At 34.4% G+C, this 22,792-nt stretch overlaps 1 protein-coding gene across 1 annotated transcript in view; it reads right to left on the reverse strand.

Annotated features, from left to right (window-relative positions):
- The window catches only part of STXBP5L (syntaxin binding protein 5L), a 325,555-nt gene that overhangs the window by 117,282 nt on the left and 185,481 nt on the right, over positions 1–22,792 (reverse strand). The window contains 4 exon segments of the mRNA XM_047752829.1: positions 8,206–8,331; positions 10,420–10,592; positions 12,550–12,767; positions 17,120–17,160. Coding sequence (XP_047608785.1) covers positions 8,206–8,331; positions 10,420–10,592; positions 12,550–12,767; positions 17,120–17,160 — 558 coding nt within the window.

Here is a 22,792-nt window from a genome sequence, read left to right on the forward strand (position 1 = left end):
TCACAATGGCTTAAAGACTTTTCATAAGACAAGACACCATAAAACTCCTAGAAGAGAATGTAGCCAAAACACTGTCTGACATCAACTGTACAAATGTTTTAAGTCAGTTTTCCAAAGCAATAGAAATAAAAACAAAAATAAACAAATGGGATTAATCAAATGTACAAGCTTTTGTACAGCAAAGGAAACCATTAAAAAAAAAAGATGACAACCTATGGAATGAGAGAAAATAGTGTCAAATGATGCAACCAACAAGGGCTTAATCTCCAAAATATACTAATAACTCATACAATTCAAGAGCAAAAAAACAAACAACCCAATTGAAAAATGGGCAGAAGATCTAAACAGACATTTCTGCAAAAACAACATAGAGATGGCCAACTGGCACATGAAAAAAATGCTCAACATCACTCATTATTAGGGAAATACAAATCAAAACTACCATGAGGTACCACCTCACACCAGTCAGAATAGCCATCATTAATAAGTCCACAAATAACAAATGCTGGAGGGCATGAGGAGAAAAGGGAACCTTCCTGTACTGTTGGTGGGAATGTAAGCTGGTACAACCACTATGGAGAACAGTATGGAGGTACCCTAGAAAACTATACATAGAGCTACCATATGACCCAGAAATCCCACTCTTGGGCATATATCCGGACAAAACTTTCCTTGAAAAAGACACATGCACTTACATGTTCATTGCAGCACTACTCACAACAGCCAAGACATAGAAAAAACTTAAATGTCCATCAACAGATGAATGGATTAAGAAGATGTAGTATACATACACAATGGAATACTACTCAGCCATGAAAAAGAACAAAATTATGCCATTTGCAGCAACATGGATGGAACTAGAGACTCTCATACTGAGTGAAGTAAGTCAGAAAGAGAAAGACAAATACCATATGATAGCACTTATGTCGGGAATGTAATATATGGCACAAATTAACCTTTCCACAAAAAAAGAAAATCATGGACCTGGAGAATAGACTTGTGGTTGCCAAGGGGGAGGGGGAGGGAGTGGGGTGGATTGGGAGCCTGGGGTTGGATGCAGACTATTGCCTTTGGAAAGGTTTAGCAAGGAGATCCTGCTGTGTAGCACTGGGAACTACATCTAGTCTCTTATGATGGAGCCTGATAATGTTAGAAAAAAGAATGTATACATGTATGTGTAACTGGGTAACCATGCTATACAGTAGGAATAAAAAATTGGGTTTGTCATAAATAGCTTTTATTATGTTAAGATATGTTCCCTGTATACCCACTTTAGTAAGAGTTTTTATCATGAAGGGATGTTGGACTTTGTCATGCTCTTTCTGCCTCTATTGAGATGATCATTTGGTTTTTGACTTTTCTTTTGTTAATGTAGTATATGATGTTGATTGATTTGCATATGTTAAACCATCCTTGGGCACCTGGGATGAATCCCATGTGGTCATAGTGTATGATCGTTTTTATATGTTGTTGGATTCAGTTGGCTAACATTTTGTTAAGAATTTGTGCATCTATATTCATCAAAAATATTGGCCGATAATTTTCTTTTTTGGTGGTTATGTTTTTCTGGTTTTGGAATTAGGTGATGGTGGCATCATAGAATGTCTTTGGGAGTGTTCCTTCTTCCTTCACCTTTTGAAAAAGTTTAAGGAGGGTGGGTATAAGTTCCTCTTTTTATGTTTGGAGAATTCACCTGTGAAGCCACTTGGTCCTGGACTTTTATTTGTAGGGAGTGGTTTTATGACATATTCAATTTCATTTCTAGTGATCAGTCTGTTCAGTTGATCTATTTCTTCTTGATTCAGTTTTGGCAGGCTGTCTCTAGAAAGTTGTCCATTTCTTCTATGTTGTCAAATTTGTTCACATACAATTGTTCACAGTATTCTCTCATGTTTTTTTGCATTTCTGTAGTATCCATTGTGACTTCTCCTTTTTCATTTCTTATTTTGTTTACTTGGGTTTTTTTCTCTCCTTTTCTTGGTGGGTCTAGCCCGAGGTTTGTCAATTCTGTTTACCTTTTCAAAGAACCAGATCTGGCTTGACTGATTTTGTCTATTTATTTTTTGAGTCTCTATTTTATTAATTTCCTGTTAACAACTATTATATTCTCTTCTTGTATTGAGCCCTTTGTTGTTAAACAATGCCTTTCTTTATCTTATAAAGAATATGTTTTAAAGTCTATTATGTCTCATGTGAGTATTGCTACCCCACTCTCTTGCCATTTCCACTTGCATGAAATTTCTTTTTCCATCCCCTCATTCTCAGTCTATTGATGTATTTGCTCTGAAGTGAGTCTCTCGTAGTCGGCATATTGCAGGTTCTTTTTTATTTAATCAGCCACTCTATTACTTTTCATTAGAACATTTAGTCCATTTATATTAATTATTGATAGGTTTATACTTATAGACATTTTGTTCCTTGCTTTCCAGTTATTTTGTAGTTATTTTTGTCTAGTTCTTATTTGTGATTTTTCTTTTGTGGTTTGATATTTTTCTTTTGTAGTATGCTTGAGTTCCTTTCTTTTTAGTTGTTGTGAATCCTATTGTATATTTTTGCTTGTGGTTACCAGGAGGTTCATGTATGTTGACTCATAATATATTTACTTGTTTTAAACTGATGATCATTCAAGTTCAATCACATTGTAATATATCTCCCTTTCCCTATATTTTGTGATTTTGATGTCCTCTTTATATCTTCAATGCTTATCCTTTTACTGTTGATTATAGTTATAATCATTTTTACAATTTTATTTGCTTCTTAATTCATGTACTGGCTTATTTAAGTGGTCTTCAATCTTCACTATACATTTGCCTTTCCTATTGGGATTTTCCCTTTCTTATACATTCTTGCTTCATTTTCCATTTAGAAAAGACCATGCAGTATTTCTTTCAGGGTAGGTTTAATATTGCTGAATTATTTTAGTTTTTGCTTGTCTGAGAAATTCGCCTTCTATTCTAAATGAAAATCTTGCTGGATAGTGTATCCTAGGTTTCAGGTTTTCTCTTTTAAGGCTTTGAATATATCATTCCACTCGCCTTCTCATCTTCAAAGTTTCTGCAGAGAAATGAGCTAATGGCTTTATAAAGTTTCTCTTGTAACTGACTCTTTGTTTTGCTCTAGCTCCCTTTAGAATCTGCTCTTTAACTAGTTTATTTTTATTTTTTTTGGATGTGCCCACAGCATGTGGAACTTCCCAGGCTAGGGTAGAACCCACACCACAGTTCTAACCAGAGCCACAGCAGTGACTGTGCTAGATCCTTAACCCACTGAGGTTCTAAGGTATTACTAGCCATTTTAATTATATCTTGGTGTGGATCTGTTTGAGTCATCTTGTTTGGGAAACTTTGTGATTCATGTAACTGGATATCTGTTTCTTTTTTAGATTTGGGAAATTTTTAACCATACCTTCTTCAAATACACTTTTGATCCCCTTCTCTTTCTTCTCCTATAAATCCTGTTATGCATAGGTTGGCCTGTTTTACATTATCCCACATGTCTCATATATTTCTTTCATTTTTTTTTAAATTTTTTTGTCTGTTGTTCTGATTGTGTGATTTCCATTATTCTAGCTTCAAGATCACTTATTCTTCTGTGTCACTTATTCAGCTATTCATTGCTTCTAGATTGCTTTTTATCTCAGAATTTGAAATATATTTTTGATTGGTTCATCTAATTTCAAGTTCCTTGTTAGTGATGTTTATACAGATAATATTTCTAAATTCAGTTAGTATTTTTATTGCCACCATTTGAATTCCGAGTCTAACAGACTGGTGATCTCTGTTTTAATATTTATTCTGTCAAGGGATTTCACTTGTTCTTTTAATTGAGAGTAACTTTTCTGCCCTTTTGTTTTTCTTCAGTTTCTGTCTTTATGAATTAGGAGAAATAATCATCTATTTTTGTGCTTTTCAAATTGAAGTATAGTTGGTTTACAATATTGTGTTAGTTTCAGATTTACAGCAAAGTGATTCAGATATACTCATATTATTTTTCACTATAGGTTTATATTAAATGTAGTTCCCTATGCTCCATTGTAAATCCTTGTTGCTTACCCATTTATGTATAGTCATTTGTACCTGTTAATCTCATACTCCTAATTTGTCCCTTTTTCCCCCATTTTGTTTTCTATGTCTGTGATGCTGTTTCTATTTTGTATACAGACTAATTTGGTTTTTTTTGCCATTTTTTAAAGTTTTATTGAAGTATAGTTGGTTTACAATGTTGTGATAATTTCTGCTGTCTAACAAATGATTCAGTTATACATATACACACTGTATTATTTTTTATATTCCACCTATAAGTCATATCTACAATTTTTCTTTCTCTGTATCAGGAGATAGTTCTCTATTGTGGACTTAAAGGGGTCTTCTTGTGTGGAAGTGTCCCTGTGTAGACTGTGTGTGTCTAATCTTTGGTCTGAGTGCAAATTTTGATGTAGATGCCAGCCACATCTTTCTTCAGGGTGTTCTGGCTGCTATCACCTTGACTGAGGGTGTAGTTGGTGTGAGAGAATGTAAAGCCTGTTCAGGATGTGAGGCAGGATTCCTCTCTGCTCTGTGACGGTTACCACCCTTTCAGGGGTGGGGTTTGCTCTCCAGTTGTTGGAGTAGAAGCCCTGAGGGTTGAGATCATTCAGGCTCTGTTTCCCTTGAGTGCATGCTATACCCCAAAGGAGGGGAGTGCTGAAGCAAGTGAGGCCTCTGTGGTCATAAAGGTCTAATGCCCCACCTGTTTAGATGTCAGCAGCTCTGCTCAGAGGCAGCCCAAGGCCATGTCCATTGCCCTGTTGTTTCTTCAGATCTAGTGCAAGGCTGGGAGTGATGTGGTTGGATAGGAGAGTTCACTATATTGGGGCTAGGGGAAGGGTACTGTGGCTGCAGAAAATGAGATGGCACACTACCTCCAGGGACCTGGGCTGTCTCTGCGGTAGTCCTCACCCAGGAATTGTTTGTCCCAGATTCAGTAGCAAGCTGTGCTATGGAATGGGTGGGACTGGAGTGTTTGCTTGGCTGGGAGCAGGGGCTGAGGTGTGCTGGTTCCCATTGCTACCTGGGTAAGCACTGACCACGATGGTAACTGTCTACCTGGACTCCCCCCACCCTACTCCCCCGGCCTCTGGGCTGTCTCTGCATAGCTAGACTGAATCTTCTTAGGCTTGCCTGGCCCAGATCCTCTGCCGAGCTGAGATGTGGAATGAGCAGAGTTGCAGTGTTTATCCCTCTTGGATTAGGGAGTGCTGCAAGGCAACAGCTGCCGGTGTAGAGCTCTCTCTGCCCTGTCTCCCAACATCTGCATACTTTTCACAAGTAGAGTCTAGGTTTCTTCAGCCCTTATACCTGTCCCAACAGCTCTCCATGCAACCAAGGGGGCTTGTCTCCTCCATGTAGGACCCCAGGACATGGATTTTCAGTCTGTGGTTTGACTTGGTTGTTCCCTATGGCAAAGGTCCACCCAAGCAGGCCTTCTCATCCTTTTAGATCCCTCCCAGGGGTGGAGGTCTCAACCCTATGCATTTTTTCCATCCGACCCAGCTACATGGTAATCTTGCAGCTTTGGTTGTATGAGTTCTTCTGCTAGTTTCCAGTTAGTTTTCCAGGTGCATGTAGATGTAGTTTTGATGTATTTCTGGGGGAAGGTGAGCTCTACATCCTCCTATTCTGCCATATTAATGTAATCTTTTGAAGTTTGATAATAAGTTATGTTGGACTCATAAAATGAAATTTTTTTCTTTCACAATTCTCAAAAAGATTTTGTGTAATACCGATGTTACTTATTTCTTAAAGATTTGGCAGAATTTACATGGATATCCCCTTGAACTGGAGTTTTTTGGCATTTGAAGATGTCTATGAGGCAGGTGTTCACACTTTCTCATACAAGTATAGGTTCTTCAGGGCTCTGTAATGACTATCACCCCTCAGTTACATTACATTGGACATATGCTCTCTAAATGACTTATTTCAGCAAATTTAAGCTACTAAATCTGGCAGTACATACCCACAGCTCTTAATTTTTCCACCCCCTTGCCTTTGCAGGTCCATCTCTCAAGTAGGGTACTTAGGTTAGAGGATAAGCATATATTCTTGCCATATCCAACCATGGGATTATCACAGTCCCATATTGCCTTCCTTTCCCCCCCCCTCCATCCTTGAGCTATTTCTGCCAGCTTTCCTACCAAAGAATTTTTCAGTCAAGAAGCAAGTTCCCACATTTATATTCGCACACATCCTCAAACCACCCCCCCAATCCCTGCCAAATTCTAGGACCACAGATCTTTTTTTCAGATATTCCTCCTTTCAGCTGAGTTCAAGGAGTTCTCCTGGAACTATTAGACTTAGCTTAGGGGAAGATTGGGAAGTATAGAAATAAAGCCAAATATATATTTTAATGTATTATTTGATAAAAGTGATTCCAAATTTATAAAGGAAAGATGAAATATTTAGGAAATGGAACTAGCACTACTTCTAGTCATTGGGAAAGAAAGAAAGTTTAATCCCTATTTCATATCTCATACCTAAACAAACTCCTGTGATAAAGACTTAAGTATATTAAAGAAACAATAAATATATCATAAGACAATATTCTTCATGATCTTAAAGCTAAAAAGGCTTTTCTAAGTATGACACAAAATCCAGAGCCATAAAAGAAGAAAAAAATAAAATGACTTAAAATTTTTAAGTTTATATGTAGAAAAATCCATCTTAAAGTCATAAAAGAAATAAAATCAAAGAAAACATTTGTAGTTTATATCTCAGAGAAAGCTAACTTCCACACTATGTAAAATTTTTCTCAAATACGTAAGAAAGACAACGGATCTCAAAAAAATGGACAACTTTCACAGAACAGAAAAAGCTGTTCGATTTCATTTAAGATACAAGTAAAGTGTTAATATTATATTTCTTTTTACTAAACGAAATGAAGGGATTAAAAGTTTGGTTATAGGAGTTGCTGTTGTGGCTCAGTGGAAACAAATCTGACTAGCATCCATGAGGATACAGGTTCAATCCCTGGCCTTGCTCAGTGAGTTAAAGATCTGGCATTGCCATGAGCTGTGGTGTAGGTTGCAGATGAGGCTCGGATCCTGTGTTGCTGTGCCTGTGGTGTAGGCCATCAGCTGTAGCTCCGATTTGATCCCTAGCCTGGGAACCTCCATACACCATGGATGCAGCCTAAAAAGACCAAAAAAAAAAAGTTTGGTTATAAACTATTATTAGAAAGGTTGTAGACAGTCAAGTAGTCTCAAACATTGCTGGTGGGAATATTTGGTACAACTTCTATGCAGGGATACAACCTAGGAATATGGATTAATTAGAACTAAATTAGCTTTTAAAGGTAATACAATCCAACTTTTAGAGGTAAGAGGATGACTGGACTATGCTATTCTGAACTTTTTACTGCCTCTTAGCTTAGCCTATTAGAGGAAATGAAAATACTTTTTGGATAATGATTAACATCATTTATAATCTCAAATTCTCTCTCTCTATATGTATATATATATACATATATATGGTATTATATATATATGTGTATATATAGTGTTTTACATATACATAGAGAGAGTGTTCATATAATATTCAATTAAGAAAAACCCGAAATAAAACCAAAAAGCAAACTTAGGTTACATGAAGACAATATAATGTTATAATGTGACCAAAAACCAAGAGAAATAACAAACTAGATACAGATATATGGACTTACCAAACACGTATTAAATGTAACTATATTCAACATGTTCAAGGAAATAAAAGACAAGAGAGATAATTTAGGAAGATAAGAGAAAGCTTTAAAAAGAACCAAATGGAAGAACTAAAAAAATAACCAAAATTTAACTCCACTGGTGAATCTACCATTAAATTAGACACCACTAAAGAATTAGTAAGCTCTTAAAGACAAGTCAGAAGAAAGTATCCAAAATTAAACAAGGAGGAAAAGGGTAGAAAATACAAAACAAAAAGTGTAATAACATCTTAATCTCCCAAAAACATTAAAAGTAGGGACACTATCATGAGTTTGACATGAAGAAAGAACATATAACCACACTTTATATTTAAATTGTTATTTTTCCTATACCATTTCCAATTTCCTAAAAATCCAGATAAGGGCTTCTTTCTATTTTTAGGATTTCACTTAAGTATTTTAAAAGAAACATTAAATATATCAAACATATTGGATAAAAAGACAAATTAGAAAGAACATTTAGCTACTTACATTCCATATGCTGAGCTTATGGCAAGGCTAGTAATCTGCTGAGGAGGTTCACCATCCACCCATACCAACTGAATAACAAGTTCTGCTTGATATCCTGGAGGCATCCGTACTGGTCGAGTCTTAACACTAGAAAAAAGAGAAACAAATAATTCCATCAGATACAGTTCAAATATGTATGCTTATGCTTATTTTCAGAATCCACATAGGATCTTCCTACAGAAACATGTAACACCAGTCACTGAGGACAGTATGCAGGTGGACAGTATCTTCTAGCTTTCTCAAAATATACCAAGCCACTTATGATTGTTTATCCTTTCTTTCAAGTAGCATTTCAGTCAGTCAGATCCACAACTTCAACTGGCCTTCATCACTTCCTTTTTGTCTTTTGATAGCATTTTATTTTTATTATTAATTTTTCTTACATAATATTTGTTACACATGTGTAAGTTATAAAGTAAAACAATAAAAAATATGACTGTTAATCTACCAACTTAAGAGTTCAATATATCCAAAACCTGAATTCCTGCTCTTTCCGTTAAATTTGTTTCACCTGAAGCCTTCTTTATTCCAGTTGGTAGTAACTCTTATCCTTCCACTTATTTAGTTAAAAAAAAGTCATTCTTGACTAATATCCTCTCATATCTCACATCTAATCAATTATCAAATGCTATTGATGCTACCTTCAAAATATATGCAGAAGCTGACCACTTTTTACTTCTCTACTGCTGTAGTAGTACAGTTGACAAATAAAAATACAGGATATACATTTAAATCTGAATTTCAAAGAAACAACAAATAGTGGGTTGTATTTGTTTGTTTGTTTGGCCTCCCTGAGGCATATGGAGTTCCGGTACCAAGGATCAGATCCCAGCCACAGCTGCCACCTGCTGGCCGGCTGCAGCAGTAACTCAGAATCCTTTAATCCACTGTGCCACACAGGGATGGAACCTGCATCCTGGAGCTGCAAAGACTCTGTGAATCCCATTGCCACAGTGGTACCTCCTGTTTGTTTATTTTTACTGTAAGTATTTCCCATGCACTATTTGATATATAGTAATACCAAAAATGTTCACTGACTTTTTTTGTTGTTATCTTTTTGTCTTTTTTTTTTTTTTTAGGGCCATACCATGGCATGTGGAGGTTCCCAGGATAGGGGTCTCATTAGGAGCTGTTACTGTGGGCCTATGCCAGAGCCACAGCAACGCCAAATCCAAGCCGTGTCTTCGACCTACACCACAGCTCACAGCAACGCCGGATCTTTAACCTGCTGAGCAAGGCCAGGGATCAAACCTGCAACCTCATGGTTCCTAGTTGGATTCGTTCCTGCTGCACCACGACGGGAACTCCCAATGGATCTTCTTAGTTAATCAATCTACAGTGTTTTCTTAAGCTTTGTTTAATTTTTTGTTCTTGTTTTGACTTTCATTTTAATAGAAATCAATTAAGTGAAACAAAGATATGAGAAGGAAAAATTAAATATTTAAAATTATAACATTATGAAATCTTCCATTCACTAAAATTTAATGATTTTGTTTCACCTTCACAGATTTTCCTCTCAGTAATGCTTGTCTATACTTCCTTATTTCACAAGAAAATCTGGAGAGGGGGGCAGAAATCAATAATTACAAAAATATAGCAACAGCTAATTAGATAGTAAACTGCTTTTGCTACTGAGACCTCACCTTTAAATTTTCCATGAGTGTTTTTTATAAGAAATGAGAATGTTTAGATATACTGAGAGAACATAGTTTATTATCAAATAGCATCACATGAAAAAAGAAAAAGAAATATTACGTAATATCCTAGCAACCATGAGAGAAATTCTTTTTTCTGACATAGTATTCTTACGGTAAACTTGGTTTTCTTTTTGATTCCAAGAAGACTGAAGAATTCAGTCCTTTTTCAATTGGGAAATACCAAGCAAGTGGCCAAGTTTTTGCTCTGCCAAACATTTTCCCATTCTATCAAAGTTATGTTTTCTTTGGGCTCTTTCAGGTTAGAAAATATATTAATTAGTAATTAAGAATGAAAATAGTGTGTCTTCTACATAGATATTAAAAAAAAAAAAAAAAAAGACCAGGGTTCAGGGTGCCTCTTGGTGGACCGTAGATCACTTGACAACTTAATAAAAGAAAGGAATGACTTTATTTGACACAACTTCGAAGAATTATATGATTAATATATAAAGTTTTAAAATTTGGTAGCAACTCTTACTTGAGGCATGGGATACTGTCCTTTGATACTCCTTCACTAGATACAGTGTTAGTGCTCCCAGAAAGACTCCTTGAAGAAGGAAGCTGGGATGAGAGATCTGGAAATGGAGGACTTGTTTCTGGTTCTGGGGTGATAATGTCTTCAATATCATACTGAAGTCGTACCTCTAATGACTTAAAAGAAGAAAAACAAGTTTTCATTCAATCTCAGTCATAATAACAATCACATTAAAATATCTGGTATTTTGGGGTTAATTATCATTATTATTATTATTTTTATCTTTTTAGGGCCATACCTGTGGCATATGGAGATTGCCAGGCTAGGGGTCGAATTGGAGCTGTAGCCACTGGCTTACACCGAGCAGTATCTGCAACCTACACCACAGCTCAAGGTAACCCCAGATCCTTAACCCACTGAGCGAGGCCAGGAATAGAACCTACGTCCTCATGGATGCTAGTCAGATTCATTTCTGCTGAGCTACAATGGGAACTCCTCATTATTTTTTCAGACCAATTAGTTTAACTTCAATTCACAGTTTAGATACCCAAAATTCAATTAAATAGTAAATTATATAGCATATTTAATGACTTTCATGAAAAATGTAAAATATTTTTCAATTCTTCATAATTCTAAGAAAAAATCTACCAGTGGAGATAAAGTTTCTATATAATAAATATTCCTTAAGGCAAAGTATAAATTACAATTCCATATATGATAAAATAAAAGGAGAAATTGGTCATGGTTATTCCAAAGAAAGAAATTACGCAAATTGTTATTTGATCAAGGCTTTTAGCTTTAAAAAAACTTTCAATATTGGCTATGAATAAATTCAGTATAAATTTTCCAAGATAAATTAAATATTTTTGTTTGCTTCATTAGTCTAGGTCTATATTAATTACATTGGCTTGGTCAGAAGGGCTTAATGAAAAACATATGATAATTTATATTGGAATAAAAAGGTGATTTAAAGTCCTTTAGCTAAAAAAGTTTAAAAATTAAGTACTTTATGACTGCATTCAATGCTTTAATTAAAATCAATTTTATAAACATTTGCTTTTCAATATAAAAATAAGTGTTTTTGAAACTGAAAACAATTGCTTATAAAAATGTAATTATGGAATGGTAAATACAGCAATATTATCAAGATAATTGTCATAATTATCTTAAAAGTTTAAAACCTGTAGTGAAAACAATTACCAATTAATGAGTGCTTACTATAGTCACTCTACTAACGACTTAATAAATCATCACAAGAACCCTATGAAATTGGCATTACTATTTCTATCTTATTGCTACTTTATATTTTTCCATTTTATTTATATAGGAAATTATAGAAGTTATAGAAATAATAAAAATGAGTACCAGACTGTACTATTAATGGGGCCTTGTGACTTGTTCAGAGTCACACAGGTATTCATTGGAAAAGCCAGAATTAAAAGCTAGGCTTATCTGACTCCAAAGGATGGGTTTTAACTAATATATTTTAAAGGGAAATACTTAATTTTAGCTCTTGAGGTAAAAGCAGTTATGTATAGGCCTATATTATATAATCTTTGTTTTCTGATAAAATGCACAGTGGATTGGGTAGAGACAATACATTATCTACAGCAGTCTTAATTTAGATTTTGTTTATCCCATGAAAGCATCATTATTTTGAATAAGTAAATTATTTCATTAGTTTAAAGAAAATTATGATTAGGTAAGGTAGCCCTGTAACTTCCCACACTATAAAAACATTGCTATTTAGAAAATCACTCAAAATAATCATATTATAGTTGATAAATAATCATTTATGGAAATTAACAAAGACAAAAAATTTAATAAAGATGTATAACAAAGCATGCATTGACATTTATACATAAAATAAATCAGTAACTGTCTATATAAAACCTATGGGCATATCTATCCTATTTAATAATGCTAAATTTTGATAGAAACTGTTTTTGTCATTTATGGCAGACTTTTTAAAATATGTTTTTCTAAGTAACAAGAACGATTAAAAATCCCATGAATTGGATTACTGGCCACATACTGTAGTCTTGATGGCTTAAAACCATACCAAGCATTAGTCAAAATGTATGACTGCTTTCTTTTAATAACTCTGTGAAAGTTAAATTGTAAATGACTTACCACTATTTCTGTTGTAATTTCATGTCTGCTGAATTTATAAATTATGACATATGCAGACACTCCTGATACACAGAATATTCTGCTCTCTGGACACCAGTACATCATCTGAACGGCATACGGATCTTCCTCTACAATTTCACATGTTTGCTTTCCTTCTCCTACCTTCTGTTTTTCAAACACTTTTGACGTTTTTAGCTTGTACAGCATCTGAAGAGTTACTATAAGATATTGAAGCATAGTTTTCTTATTTGAACTTAATTCTTAGATGTTATTGAAGCCTTTTCAATAGTAAAATCCACGTAAAAAATTAAATTACATTTTAACAAGTAATCATTCATTGTCATGCTCTCATATTAGTACAGTTTAGCTGGAGGAAGACTATAAGTACAAAACAAACATTTATTGAACATATACTATATACCAAGAAGCACAAAGTCCTTTGATGTACGTACTGTCTCATACATCAGAAAAGTTCCTCAGAAAAGTTCTGTGAAGTATTTTTATCCTTTTTTGATAAAAACACTGGGGCTTAGAAAGCTTATAGTGGGATTACTGAACCTGCTTCTCTCCTAAGGGAGACCCCTCAATCCTATTCCAGTTTTCCCCTTTGATTGTGAGATGAGAGGTTGATACTATTCTTTGAGGGTTTACTCCTCTCAACAAATTTTCAGATACTCCTTCAGATAAGAAAGGTTTGTAATATACCAGTTAGCAATACTGGGAGTTCAATGATCTAATCATTTTAGAAAGCTTTTCTGAGTGGCTCTGTGTTAGGAAATAGTTATAATTTTTAAAAAGTATGCTTTTGTGAATTGTTTTTGGGAATATTTAGGAGAATATTATTTCCATTTTAGAACCCAATGACAACTCCCCTATATAAAAGCTCTGATTATATAAACAATCCTTGAGAAAAATTCTAAAAATCTGGGAGTTACTGCCAAAAGCACATAATCTGAACCTAACCGTGAGAAACATTAGTCAAATCTAAATTGAAAGAGATTCTACAAAATACTGGCCTGAACTCCTTAAAAATATCAATTTCATGAAATAAAGATTCAGCAACCATTCCTAATTAAAGAAAACTCAAAATATATAACTAAATCCAACAAATAATCCTAGATTTTCTTCTATTATAAAAGATATATTATTGGAACAATTGGCTACAACTTAAGATAAGGAAGTGAGATAATAGTATTGTATTAATGCTAAACTCCTGCTTTTGATAACTATAACTTTACTATGTAAAAGAATGTCTTGTTTGTAGGAAATACACTCTGAAGTATTTATGAGACAAGTATAGTTAGAAAAGAGCACTGTGTTTGAAGTCTACTCTCAATTGGTTATAAAAAGGTTTGTGTGTGAATATGGAGGGGAAAAAGGCTGAGGAGAAGAGGGAGGGGTGGAGGGGGAGAATGGGAAGTGGAGGGAGGGAAAGAGAGAAAGAGTGTGTGCTCTAGAGAGCAGGCATGCAAGAAGGAGGGCAAGTGAAGGGAACAAATGTATACATAGGACATGTGGCTGAAGGCTATATATACAACACTTCACGGTATGTTTCTGCAATTCTTCTATAGGCCTTATGTGACATGGAAGTATTAAAGAATATTGCAGACATTGTAGATCCCTAGTTATTTGGCTTTGAGTTAATCAACAGAGATTATCCTTAATAGGCCAGACCGAATTGGGTGAGCCCTTTAAAAGAGGGACTGGGGCCCTCCCTGAAGTTAGAGAAACACTACCTTGCTGACCTTGAAGAAAGAAGTCACCATGAGTTTTAAAACTGCAAGAAAATAAATTCTGGGAGTTCCCGTTGTGGCTCAGGGGTAATGAACCTGACTAGTATCCATGAGGACGAGGGTTCAATCCCTGACCTTGTGCAGCAGGTTAAGGATCCAGTGTTGCCATGAGTTGTGGTGTAGGTTGCCAAAGCAGCTTGGATCCTGTGTTGCTGTGGCTGTGGCTATGGCCAGCACCTGCAGCTCTGATTCCCCTAGCTTGGGAACCTCCATATTCCACTGGTTTGGTCCTAAAAAGCAAAAAAGAAAAAAAAGAAAAGAAAAAAGAAATTCTGTCAACAATCATATGAGCTTGAGAGAGAACTCTGGGCCACAGATAAAACTATCAACACCTTGATTGTAGTCTCTGAGACCTGAGCAAAGAACCCAGCTAACCTGAACCAGACTCATGACACAGAGGAACTGTGAGATAACATGTGAGTATTGTTTTAAACTGCTAAATTGTGGTAATTTATTTCTCAGCAATCAAAAATGAATACAGTTGACCCCTGAACAATAATATGGGATTGAAATGAATGGCTCCACTTTTACTCAGATTATTTTCAGTAGTAAATACTAGAGTACTTCACAATCAGAAATTGATTAAATCCTCGGATGCTGAACTACAGATACAGAGGAAAGGAGTATAAGTGATGCCCTGACTATAAATTATGCTCAGACTGCTGTGTAGAGAGGGTCAGTGCCTCTAACTCCCATGTTGTTCAAGGGTCAATAGTAATTAATGTAAACTCAACTATTCTAATCTAGTATAACCTCATTTCCTGCACTGGAATAGGCAAACTAAGTGCTAGCTCTCCAACAATATCCATCAGCTTGGAGATATGCCCTTATACTTGATTACAGTAAAAAATATTAAATAGGCTACAAAACTTTACAATATATGTTCTGAATGTGAGCAAATATTTTATTTAAAAATTAACTTCTTAAATATTAGCATGCATGCTTAAGAGTGGTATGTACTTTAGTCACTAGAGTGTTAGTGTCTTCTCACATTTTAGAAGCTAAGGAGGGACTCTGAGGTGGCGGGAACAGAGTAAAGATGTCATTATGCAATTAATTGTGTTTATGGAACAAACTCAGATTTACATGAAAAGTTTCATCAAAATAAAATTTGCTGTCTTTTGGAATTTTCCCCTGAACAAATGTTCTTTATTTTGTGAGGCCAGAAAGGGGCCTCAGAATTCATGGCTTTAAATCTTTTAATCATTTTCTCATGCTGATGCTTTGCTCCACTGTCGAAGGACTCTTCTAAATCCCAAAACTTTATTGATACATCTGCATGACTAGAATAGTAATTACTTGAATAGTAATTATTCAATATTCTTCCCTCCGTTTTTATGTTTGTCAGAGTCTTTCTCAGTTCACTTCTATAGCTTTAGGTATCATTTTTATGCAGCTTCTCCATCAGTTTCCACTCTTGACTATTCTCTCTACCTGCTAGACATCTTTCCTTGAATTTCCTGTGTTCCAGAAAAATCCAAATCTCCAGAACTCTCCTGTAACCTTATTTCCAAAGAGTTACCTATATTTTGCTGGTTATTCATCCTTAGAAACTTAGAGATATTGCTCACTTATTCTTTTTCTTCTAGTCTTACTGAATCTTTTTTTTAATTTTTAAATTATTTTTATTTTTATTTTCTTTTTTGCTGCTAGGGCTGCACCCACAGCATATGGAGGTCCCTAGGCTAGGGGTCAAATTGGAGCTACAGCTGCTGGCCTATGCCACAGCCACAGCAATGTCAGCTCTGAGCCGTGTCTGCAATCTACACCAAGCTCACGGTAACACCAGATCCTTAACCCACTAAGTGAGGCCAGGGATCAAACCCGCATCCTCATGGATACTAGTCAGGTTCATTACCGCTGAGCCACTATGGGAACTCTAACCAAAATCTAACTATCTTCCAAATGGTACCCCATCAAAATATCCTTCCTAGACCTCCCTGGTTCAAATAAATATTCCATTTCTGATAACAAATAGAATGTAGATTGTACTTCACTTATAGTTCTTATCATAGTTTGCCCTGTAAGTTTTCTGAAAGGTATGAATGGGTATAATCAAGACTTAAATATCTTTGCATGACCTTCAACACTGAACAGAATACCTTTAGTCCTTAAACTAATTCTCAATATTTCAAAAGAAATATTATATTTATCAAATTTTTATTTTGATTATAATGGACTTTGTAGATAAATGGCAAAGAAAAGTGAAGATTAGTGTGATAATAGCACTTTCCAAGACCACAGAGCGAGAAGGTGAAGGAAATTCCTTCAACAGACTTAATCTGACATAGTTTGGTACTTTTTCTAAAGTACATGGCCTCATAAATAGAATATGTTGGTAATAAAGAATGATTTCAGTCCTGTTTATATCACAGAAGAAAAGTACGGTAGAGATAATACTTTAAACTGATTTAATAATATAGGAAACACATTAAAAAAAATTTATGGTTGCACCCGCAGCATATGGAAGTTCCTAGGCCAGGGATTGAGCCCAAGCCATAGCTGCAACCTATGCTGTGACCAGATCCTTTAGCCTACTGTACTGGGCCAGGGATTAAACCTGCATCTCCATAGCAACCTGAGCTGCTGCAGTCAGATTCTTAACCCACTGCTGCCATGGTGGCAACTCCTAGGAAATATATTTTTGTAACACAGCTATATGAGTATGTTAAATACATATCTAAAGTACTAATTATTCAAACTAAAAAGTAGTGAATGGCTGTGAATAAATAGTAACTGTGTGTTTTCTGTAATAGAAGGAGAAACATAAAACTTACTTGCAGAAGCATCCCAAAACTTTATTGATCCATCTGCATGACTAGATGAAAAATAAATTAGCATTAAATATGGTAAATAAAAAATCATAATTATTATAAATGTATAAAAATTTGAATTACTATTAAAACTTGATTTTAAAATGCCATTTAAAAGAAAAACTAATGTATGTTAAACCATTTATAAGATTAAAACGAGTTTATTTTTTAAATATGCAAGAACCATTTTTAGAAAGACAATAATTATTTAGATTTATTATACAAATATTTTATGTGTAATAGAAAACAAAGAAAACTGCCCTGAAGAATGAACAGTATATTTTAATTTAGATTACATTAAAATAATTTTGAAATGAGTATCATAGTGAAATTGAGGTAAAGCTTCAAATATAATAAGCAAATCCCTAAACCTATCTAGAGCTGTTTCATTATTTGGCAATAATATAATGGCAATTCTATAAGAAACCATTTACAAGTAAAGAGGATATAATACTTCCCAACACATTTCATGAGGTCAGGTTTATCATAACACCAAAACCCTAGGCAAAAACATTGCAAGAAAAGAAAATAACAGATCAATATATCTCTTGAACATAGCTGTAAAAATTATCAACAAAATATTAGCAAATCAAATAAAAATATATAGAAAGGATAATACATCATGGCTAAGTAGGGTTTATCCTAGGAATGTGAGGCCAATTAAGTAGTTTAAAAAATATCAATCACCATATTGTAATATATCACACTGTCAAACTGAAGAAGAAAAACCATATCATTATCTGAATAAGTGTAGAAAAGGCATCTGAGAAAATTCATCACCCATTCATGATAAAAAGGCCTCTCAATAAATCAAAAACAGAGGAAACATCTTCAACCTGATAAAGGGCAGCTAGGAGCAGCCTGCAGATGGTGTCTAACACACATAACAGTGGCAGAGATGGAATACTTTCCCCCTAAGAACAAGAATAAAGCAAAAGATGTTCACTTTCACCTTTCTTATTCAACACTATATTGAAGGTCCATTAGCAGTTATACTGCAACAAAGGAAGAAAAAAAAAACAAAACGAATAAAGATTGAAGAGGATGAATAAAATTCTATTTGCAGACCACATAGTAAGCTAGGCAGAAAATCCCCCAAAAATCTACAAAAAGTATACTAGAACTCATACATGAATTCAGCATGATTGTAAAATACTAAATCAATGTACAAACACAATTGTATTTCTATATAATAGCAATGAATGTTTGGAAATTGAAATTAACAAAATAGTACCATTTACAATTGCATCAGAAACCATGGAAAACATTTATTTAACTCAGCAGAATTTGTGTTTGATCTATATGCTGAAAACTAGAAGATGCTGATCAAAGAAACAGAGAAGGCATAAATAAAGAGATATAATGTATTTATTCTTAAGCAATAAAACTTAGTAGATGTCAGTTCTCCCCAGCCAATGTGTAGATTCAATGTAGTCTCAATTGGCATATGCAAAATTTTTATAGAAATCAACAAACTGATTCTAGAATTTATGTAGAAAGGTAAAGGAAATAGAATACTCCCCCCAAAATCTCAAAAAATAAAATTCAGAGTACCCAAACTACCTTTTAGTCTTTCTAAAGCTTATCCCACTGACACCATATTCCAATTGTAGAACATATCTATCATCCTCAAAAGTTACCTCATTCCAACATGCAACCCTCTTACCCATCTCCAGTAGATAACCACTGATTTCTTCTTTTTCCCTAGGATTTTCATACAAGTGGAAGCCACATATCATTTATTCTTTTCTGTCCATATCTCTCATTTAACAATGTTTTTGAGGACAGTTCCTGCTGTTGCATGTATCAGTAATGTGTTCCTTCTTATTGCTGAATAGTATTCCATTATATGAATACATTCCATCTTTACCCACTTACCAAGTGACAGACATTTGGGTTATTTTTAGTTTTTGGTTATTATAAATAAAGCTGCTATGAATATCCTCTATGTTTAGGTACTATAATTATTCATTTATAACAAAAACATTATTACTGAAAAATCAGGCAGGATTTTTTACCATGCAATATTTGGCATTCAGAGAACAATATGTGTAAATATAGATTTAATATATAGAATACAATTATATTGAAATTCTATGAACCAACCATCCAAAGAACTAAACCATCCAAAGAACTAAAATTACTAATAACTTGCATCTATGTATGATTGCCTTCCTTTTTGTTTTATTGAGATATAATTGACATATATCAGTCAGGTATACAACATAATGATTTAATATTTGTATATATTGTGAAATGACCATCACAATAAATCTAGTTAATATCCATTGCCATACATAGTTAAGAGTTTGTTTTTTTTTTGTCTTTTTGCCTTTTCTTGAGCCGCTCCCGCGGTATATGGAGGTTCCCAGGCTAGGGGTCGAATTGGAGCTGTGGCCACCGGCCTATGCCAGAGCCACAGCAACGTGGGATCCGAGCTGCATCTGCGACCTACACCACAGCTCTGCTACCTACATCACAGCTCATGGCAACGTCAGATCCTTAACCCACTGAGCAAGGCCAGGGATCAAACCCGCAACCTCATGGCTCCTAGTCGGATTCATTAACCACTGTGCCACGACGGGAACTCCAACAGATATTTTTCTTGTGATGAGAACTTTAAAGATTTACTCTTAGCAACTTTCAAATATACAATATAGTGTTATTAATTATAGTCACTATGTTGTACACATTACATCCCATGACATTTTATAGCTGGAAGTTTTTATCTTTTGACTCCCTCACACATTTCACCCAACCCCTGCCCCCTGCCTCTGGACACCACCAATCTGTTATTTGTATATATGAGCTTGCCTATATGATTCTTTTTCAGATTTCACATATAAGTGAGACTGTATAATATTTATCTTTCTCTGTCTGACTGATGGTCCATTCAATGTTGTAAAAAATGGCAAGATTTCATTCTTTTTATAACTGAATATTATTCCACTGTATGGAATATATATAGTTCTCTTCTTGATTCTGTCACCTTGCCTCTTTTGTCCCAGAAGTAACCATTGTTCTGAATTTTTATCATTTTCTTGCTTTTCTTTATAATACTGTCACATTATATCTATGTATAAACAACAAATTACCTTTGCTTCTTTTTAAATATTTACAATGGAATCATGTCATATGTAAATTTAAGACTTGCTTTTTCATTTATTATCAGATATATAAAATTCATTGTTGCTTATAACTGTATTTTACTCATTTCACTGATATATATAATATATAGTAGTATGTTGTGATTATATGATCATATCACAATATATATCTTATTTGATCATTGATCATTTGGGTTGTGTCTGTGTCTTTTTTTGCTCTTACAAAGAATGCAGCCAAAAAAGTATCTTGTACATGTTTTTTGCTGTTTATGCACAAGAGTGGAATTGGTGGATCTTAGGGTATGAAAACATTCAAATTTACAAGACAATGCCAAACTGCTCAGAAATCTGCATATTTATACTTCCATTTACAATGGAGAAGAATTATCATTGAGCCATGTCTTTCCACTTATAACTGACAAACTTCTAAATTTTCTGCCAATATGTGTTGAATGAAAAATGGCCTTTTAATCTATTTTTCAATTGGATTGATTGACTTTCTTTGAAGTTATGTATGCATTCTGGAAACAAAATTTCATTGGTTATGTATGTTAAAAATATCCCAATTTTGTTTCTTGCTCTTTTGTTTTCTTTACAGTGGTATTTTCCAAATATATAGATCAAATTTTCCAAATTTTCTGTGATTAATCATAATTTCCAAATTTTCTATGTTCTTACTGATTTTTTTGTTCTTAGCAGTAACAGGTGTTGAACTACAATTTTTTGTCAATTTTAAAAATTTTCTCAACTTTTGATTACTAATTCTGAAGCCATATTACTGAACACAAATTTTAAATTATAGCATCTTCTTTGTAAACTGAAACTTATAATATGATAAAGTGATCTACTTTATATCTGGAAATATTTTGTCCATAAAGTCCACTTTATCAGATTTTTTTGGAGATATTTATGGCTTTAAATTATTTTCTAATATCCTTTCATTTTTACCTTAACAGGACTTCCTTTAGCATTTTTTTTTCTTTTTTTTTTTGCAGAAGAGGTCTAGTGACAATACATTCCCTCAGCTTTTGTTTATCTGGAAATGTCTTAATTTCTCCCTTAGTTTTGAAGGATGGTTTTGCTGCACATAGGATTCTTGGTCAACATTTTTTTTTCTATTAGCTCTTTGACTATATAGGCCTATTGCCTTCTGGCCTCCAATGTTTCAAATGAGAAACATGCCAATAATCCTTGTATTTAGTGAGTCACTTCTCTCCTATTGCTTTCAAGATTCTCTGTTTTGCTTTACCTTTTGACAGTTTGATTATAATGAGTCTCAGTGTCAATATCTTTGAGTTCATCATAGTTGGGATTTATCAAGCTTCTTGGATTCATGTTTTATTAAACTCAGGAAGTTTGGGGTTTTATTTTTTCAAATAATCTCTCAGCCCCCTTCTCTCTCTCTCTCTCTCTCTCTCTCTCTCTCTCTCTCTCTCTCCATCTGGAACTCCCACAATGCGTTTTTTGATTTACCTGATGGTTTCCACAAGTCCCTTGGATTCTGTTTACTTTTATTCTACCTTTTTTTTTTTTGATCCTTTTAGGGCTGCACCCACAGCATATGGAGGTTCCCAAGCTAGGGGTCCAATTGGAGCTGTAGCCACTGGCCTATGCCATAGCAATGCCAGATCCAAGCTGCATGTGCAACCTACACCACAGCTCATGGCAATGCAGTATCCTTAGCCCACTAAGCAAAGCCAGGGATCGAACCTGAGTCCTCATGGATGCTAGTCAGATTCATTTCCACTGAGCCACGATGGGAACTCCTTATTCTACTTTCTCTATGTTTCTTGGGCTCAAAAATTTCCATTATCCTCTCTTCAAGTTCACTGATTCTTCTGAATGTTTGTATCTGCTTTTTAATGCGTCTGGTGAATTATGTTAATTATTTTACATTTCAGTTATTGAACATTTCAGCTCCAGAATTAGGTGTACAACATAGTGGTTTGATATTTTTATACATTACAAAATGATCACAATAAGTCTAGTTACCATTTGTCAACACAGTTATTACATTATTAACTATATTCTTCTTGCTGTACATTTCATTTCTGTAATTCATTTATTTTGTAACTAGAAGTCTGTACTTCTTAATCTTCTTCACCTATTTCACTCAGACTTCAACCCCACTCCACTCTGGAAACCACTTCTTCATTCTTTGTATCTATGAGTCTTTTTCGTTTTGTTAGGTTTGTTTATGTATTTAGATTTTTGGATTACACATACAAGTGAAATCATACATGTCTTTCTCTGGCCAGCTTATTTCATTTAGCATAATAATCTCTAGTTTCATCCATGTTGTTGCAAGTGGCAAGATTTTATTTTTCAAAGCTGAATAATATTCCATCGTGTGTATATATAAACTTACATATATCACATTTTGTTTTTCTCTATTCATCTATCAATGGAAACTGTGGTTGCTTCCACATCTTGACTATTTCAAATAGTGCTGCTATGAACATTGGAGCATATATAACTTTTTGGAGAAGAGTTTTCCTCTTTTTTGGATATGTGCCCTGGAGTGGGATTG

Source organism: Phacochoerus africanus, chromosome 1, assembly GCF_016906955.1.
Source record: "Phacochoerus africanus isolate WHEZ1 chromosome 1, ROS_Pafr_v1, whole genome shotgun sequence".
Classification (NCBI taxonomy): domain Eukaryota; kingdom Metazoa; phylum Chordata; class Mammalia; order Artiodactyla; family Suidae; genus Phacochoerus; species Phacochoerus africanus.